Source organism: Quercus suber, unplaced genomic scaffold, assembly GCF_002906115.3.
Source record: "Quercus suber isolate HL8 unplaced genomic scaffold, Cork oak 2.0 scaffold_11, whole genome shotgun sequence".
In the NCBI taxonomy this organism is placed as follows: domain Eukaryota; kingdom Viridiplantae; phylum Streptophyta; class Magnoliopsida; order Fagales; family Fagaceae; genus Quercus; species Quercus suber.
Window position 1 is genome coordinate 1,866,143 of NW_027069477.1, and position 5,947 is coordinate 1,872,089.

The 5,947-nt window shown below is 45.3% G+C and overlaps 1 protein-coding gene across 1 annotated transcript; it reads left to right on the forward strand.

The window, feature by feature from the left end:
* Nucleotides 1-2,521: 2,521 nt before the first annotated feature.
* Nucleotides 2,522-3,577, forward strand: LOC112019055 (uncharacterized). Its single transcript, XM_024051589.1, has one exon. The coding sequence runs from the start codon at nt 2,522-2,524 to the stop codon at nt 3,575-3,577; it is 1,056 nt and encodes a 351-aa protein (XP_023907357.1).
* The last annotated feature ends 2,370 nt before the right edge of the window (nt 3,578-5,947 follow it).

Below are 5,947 nucleotides of genomic sequence, written 5' to 3' on the forward strand. Positions count from 1 at the left end.
TTTGGCAAGGGTGTCATATGGATGTGTTTCACTGCTCTGGAGTCACCTGGAGTCACCTCTAGAGTCACCTGTCATTGATATGTTTTCTTGAGTGACTTGAATGAGCCCCTAGTTGTAGGCCCCCTTGCGATCGTCTGTATTTTCCCGACCATATTTTGAGGAGGTTATGATTGACGGCCGTCGTTCCCGGAGGAGGACCCCTGTTGGCCTTTGTTTTCATCTCGAAATTTGTTGTGTTCCCCCTTCTTTACGAATTTCTGCAACTTCCCCCTCCGTATCAATTCTTCTATCTGCTCTTTGAGATCCCTACAATCTTCGGTATAATGGTCGTGATCTTTGTGGAATCGGTAGTACTTACTTTTGTCGCGGACGTTAGGAGATGAGTGTAGTGGCCGTGGCCACTTAAGATAATGCTCGTCTTTAATCTGCGCTAATATTTTGTCAACAGGCATCACGAGAGGGGTGAATTTTACCGTTCGTGGATTTTTGTCCTCCTTCCTTCTGACTCCGTCATTGATTCGACGATCTGAACAGTCCCGCTTCTGCCCTCTACGATCGTCTTCTTTTCTTCCTTTGTCCCCTGGTCTGTCTGCGTCCTTGATAGCAGCCAATGCGTCTTCAGCGTTCATGTACTTCTGCGCCTTGAGGAGCATTTCAGCCATCGTCTTTGTGGGGTTCTTCACGAGTGAGCTGACGAGATCCCTGGACCTCAGCCCTGCTTTGAAGGTCGTCAGCTGCACCATATCGTCGGCTTCGTCTACCTCCAGTGTTTCCCTCGTGAAACGTTGCACATATGACCTCAAGGTTTCTTTTTCTCCCTGCTTGATGGTAAGCAAGTGGTCAGCGGTCCTCTTTGGTCGTTGTCCTCCAATAAAATGACGCAAGAAGGCGTTGCTCAACTGCTCGAACGTATCGATTGACGATGTCGGCAACTTCGTGAACCATTCTCAGGCAGCTCCCTTGAGTGTAGTTGGGAAGGAGCGACACAATATTTCATCTGGGGGCTGTTGAAGTCCCAGGGTCATCTTGAAGGTGTTTAGATGATCTTAAGGGTCCTTCAGCCCATCGAAGGGCTCAAGCTGAGGTAACCGGAATTTCGACGGCACTGGGCAGTCAAGGACCGCTGTTGTGAATGGTGAATCCGTCGCCCGAACCATCTGATCCACGCTTCGCTCTGTTTTTTCTTTGATGGCGTTCCTTAGTTCATCCATCTCCCTCCTCATCTCCCGAAGAATATCTGAATTTTGCTCGACGAGAGTGTTTGGCCTTCGATGGTCACTTCTTTTGTTGCTATCCCCCTCATCTTCCTGATTTCCCTTCGAACGATTTTCCTTTTGCTGAAGCCGTAATCTCATTTCTTGGTTTTGCTTAGTCAGTTCTTCAACTGTGGCTGCAAGGGCTTGAACTTGCTGAGCTAGGGCTGCAGCATCTTGATTAGACTCCATCTTGAAAAGAACAAGAATAAGGAACCACTATTTCAAGTTTGAACACAAAAAAATGTCGCTTCCCACAGACGGCGCCAAACTGATGAGTGTGAACTCGTCAGTCACGTTCGTCGGACGGAGATAATTCTTCAACCTTTGGAGAAGGTCACCGGTGTGGTGCCTGCCACAGCGCCTCCGATGCCAAAGTCAGTATAATGAACTTTATGGGAAATGAACAATGTAATTTGGGAAGAGTTAGAGAGATCTTTGGAGTTTTTTTTTGGGTATCCGTACCTGTCCTTCAGCAATGTGGGAGACTTATATATGTTCTCATGGCTTCTAGTCGTTGGGTAGTTATAGAGATCTTTAATGCTCCTTTTGGTAACGTCTGGGGCCGTTTAATGTGCCATCACTGCCCTTCAACGGATTGTACAGTTATCTCTGTAACCGTTTCGGGTTTGATTGCCTGCATTGAATGGTCTGTATATATTCGTCAGTAAAGCATGTAATTGACTCACCTAGCCAGAGTCTGTATTCGTCCATATCGATGGGATCGTCCGTGCTTGCATGAACTCGTTAGTCCCGTCACTTGTTAAACTTTTTAATAATCTTAACAATAATTCAATACCTTTAACATTTAACATTCACGTCATTCATACTTCACTATTTTGAGGCGAAAAAATCTCCTTTAATTGATACATAGAAAGTTAGAAACTAATCTCACTGATCGTACTAGCTCTTATTCTTTGAATTCAGTGCCACCGTTTCTCCAATTTTGGTGTAGTCAAATAACATTTCTTTCCGTTTTCACTAAAAAAAAAAAAGACCCCAAATGGATATATTATTAGATAAGTACCATAGCACAGAAGATCCATAAGTTGTACTTTTTCTCTCGTTGGCTCTCTCTGCTGAGAAAGCTTGCGACGATGAAACGCTAACGCCTATCCTTGCATAGGCCTCTCTTTTCCCCATCACCAGTGGAACCTTTTTCTCTTCCCTTTATTCCCACCCTCACCTCCCCTACCATGGATGACCTTACTGGAAAGTGGGCCTGACTATCACTTAATACACAGGAAAGCCAAACAGTTGCTCTAGCCATGAAAGTTGAAGATAATAGCAGGGTCCTTGTCGCAAAACTCTTCACCAAGCGCAGGGTTAACATGGAAGCACTATCAAGGACCCTTAAAAGTATGTGGCGCTCAATACAAGACTTTGAACTCCGAGATCTAGGCTCCAACACGGTTTTAATACTATTTTCCAGTAAGGCCGATTCTCTTAAGATCCTATCCCAGCAACCGTGGTCCTTCGACAAATACTTGATTGGTCTCTATAAACCAACTGAGGAGGAATCCGTTGAAGATGCAAAGTTCACCTCCGCTCCTTTTTGGATACAAATACACAACCTCCCTTTCAGTCGGATGAACAAAGCAAACGCCGAAGCTATTAGGCGCTTATTGGGCAAGCTTGAACAAGTTGACGCGTCGCCAACCGGAGACTGTCGTGGTCGCTATGTCAGAGTTCGTGTCAACGTTGATATCAATCTACCTCTCTCTCGGGGCCATTTCGTGGACATGGGGAACTCAGAACCACTATGGATTTCTCTTCAATATGAGAAGTTGCCCATCTACTGCTATTGGTGTGGACTCTTAAACCATGACGAGAAAGACTACAAGACTTGGACTGATAGTGGCAGCACTCTGAACAAAGAAGAACAGCAGTATGGACCTTGGCTGAGAGCAAGCACGCATAATATCCAACAACCACAAGTGGTGAACACCAAATCCACACAGCCCACACCACCACCTCCCACCCACCGCCCAACACCTTCACCATCCGTAAAACCCACTCCACAAGCGCAACACAATCCGAACCCACCACCGCCACAGTCATCGTCTGACTCCACCGTGACTCACGCTCAACCCCCCACCACTACTCCTACAAATATGGAAATATTATCAAACCATGATCTTTTCCGTACGCATATCGCTGAAATTGACCATGATTTGAATTATTTTCCAAATTCAACCTCCACTCCTCCACGTATACAGCTGGCAGATTCCCACATCAATAATCCCAAGAACACTCCCTTACCAAATACATCCAAGTCAACTGCTCCACTAAAGGAAACCGCAAATCTGGTGGGGACGCCTTAACAGATCCTCGCACCCATTATACCTGCACCAAACACTTCGAGCATGCACTCCACTGCCAGCATGCCAACCTGCCACACTGAATCCTCTGTGGGCCCCAAAATCAGTACATGGCGCAGAATTAGGCCACCAGCCCATATAATGGATACCACTGAAACACTGGGTCAGCTCTTGGGCCCAAAACATAAATGTGAGACAATTGAAACACAGAGCGCCATCTTCATTGAAAAAAACAGAAACGACTGGATGAAGAAACAAAGGCCCTGGGAAAACTCATGGCTGACAACTTGGGATTGGCGGTAGCTGCTACGCAGCACCGCCGGGAGCAATGAGTATATTAAGTTGGAACTGTCGGGGGCTTGGGAACCCCCGAACAGTTAAAGCTCTCAAAAGAGCATTGAAGAAGAAAGCTCCTATTTGTGTCTTCTTAATGGAGACAAAGCTCACCACAAAGCAGCTGAACGGCATGAAACAGAACTAGGAATATAACCAAGGACTTATGGTCTCATGTGATGGCCTTAAAGGTGGCCTGGCCCTCTTGTGGAAACCCACTACACAGGTACACGTTCAAAATTTTTCAAGATGGTTTATTGATGCCCATCTATTTTGTAATGTCACAGGTTCCAAATGGAGGCTCACCGGTTTCTATGGACAACCGGATACGAGTAGAAGGGAGGAAACTTGGACCCTACTTGAATCTCTCAAACGCTCAAACAACCTTCCATGGCTCTGCCTCGGCGACTTTAATGAAATCATCAGTCAAACAGAGAAGAGCGGTGGACGTTTGCGGCCGACCCGACAAATGGACCGTTTTCACAACGTGATTCACCACTGTGGCTTTACTGACTTGGGCTATATAGGGTCTCCATATACTTGGTCTCGTAACCACCCTATTAAAGGCCGAACCTACATCCGCCTGGACAGAGCACTTGCTACAATGGCATGGAAATCACTCTTCCAAGGCACCACAGTACAGCATATACCCATGTCCACCTCAGATCACTCAATGCTTGCAGTCAACCTCCCTTCACTACGGCCTCCACAACAAAGACCCCAGCGCCCCTTCCACTTTGAAGCGATGTGGTTACGGGACCCACGTTGTGCAGAAGTTGTACAAGATGCATGGATGGAAGGGCTTCTTAAACCATAAGGTACACCAATCACAAATTGCCTTGAAGCCTACAGAACCCGGTTAACATCATGGAACAAATTTGAATTTGGCCATGTTAGCTGCCAGATCACACAGTTAGAAAAAGAACTACAAGCTCTTGATCAACATCCACAACAACACCTTGAATGAATCCAAGAAGTCCGCAAAGCCCTTGACTGTTGGCTTGATGCAAAAAATACCATGTGGCACCAACGAGCAAAACAACTGTGGATCACAGATGGAGACCGAAACACATCTTTCTTCCACCAAAAAGCATCCAACCGCAAGCAAAGAAATTCTATTGAAGGCCTGATTGATAACTGTGGAGTATGGCATGAGGATGATCACTCCATGGAAAGGATTATTTTAGAATACTTCTTTACTATTTTCCAATCCAATGGACCCACTGACTCCTCAGCCGTTGTTAAAGCAATAAACCCAGTGGTAACTGACTCCATGAATTGATTCTTGTGCCAACCTTTTCACGCAGATGAGGTCCACTGAGCTTTAAAACAGATGCACCCAAAGAAATCACCCGGCCCAGATGGTATGCCTCCTTTATTTTACCAACACTTATGGTCTTTATCTGGCAATTGTGTTATTAAAGCTGTACTTGACTTTTTAAATTTGAGCATTATTCCCCCCAAATTTTAATGAGACTCATATTATTCTTATCCCTAAAGTCAAGAACCCCACAAAGATAACACAATATAGGCCTATAAGTTTGAGCAATGTCATCTCCAGACTAGCATCCAAAGTTATTGCAAATAGGCTCAAACGCTTTCTACCAAATATAATCAGTGAAAACCAGAGTGCCTTTATGGCTGACCGCCTTATCACTGATAATATCTTGGTTGCTTTTGAAACCATGCTCTACTTAAACCAAAAGCGTAATGGTAAAATAGGAGAGATGGCTTTGAAACTTGACATGAGTAAAGCATTTGATAGAGTAGAATGGGGTTGCCTTCGTGATATAATGCTTAAGATGGGCTTTGATAATAAATGGGTAAACCTTATGATGCAATGTGTTACCACTGTTACATACTCTGTCAGGTTAAATGGCAAGCCTCGAGGCCACATCATACCCTCTCAGGGTTTGAGGCAAGGGGACCCTATTTTCCCATTCCTTTTCTTGTTTTGTGCAGAAGGACTCTCATCTCTTCTCAAGCAGGCCACATCAACAGGTTCACTCAAAGGAGTAGCAGCTTGCCCACATAGCCCAC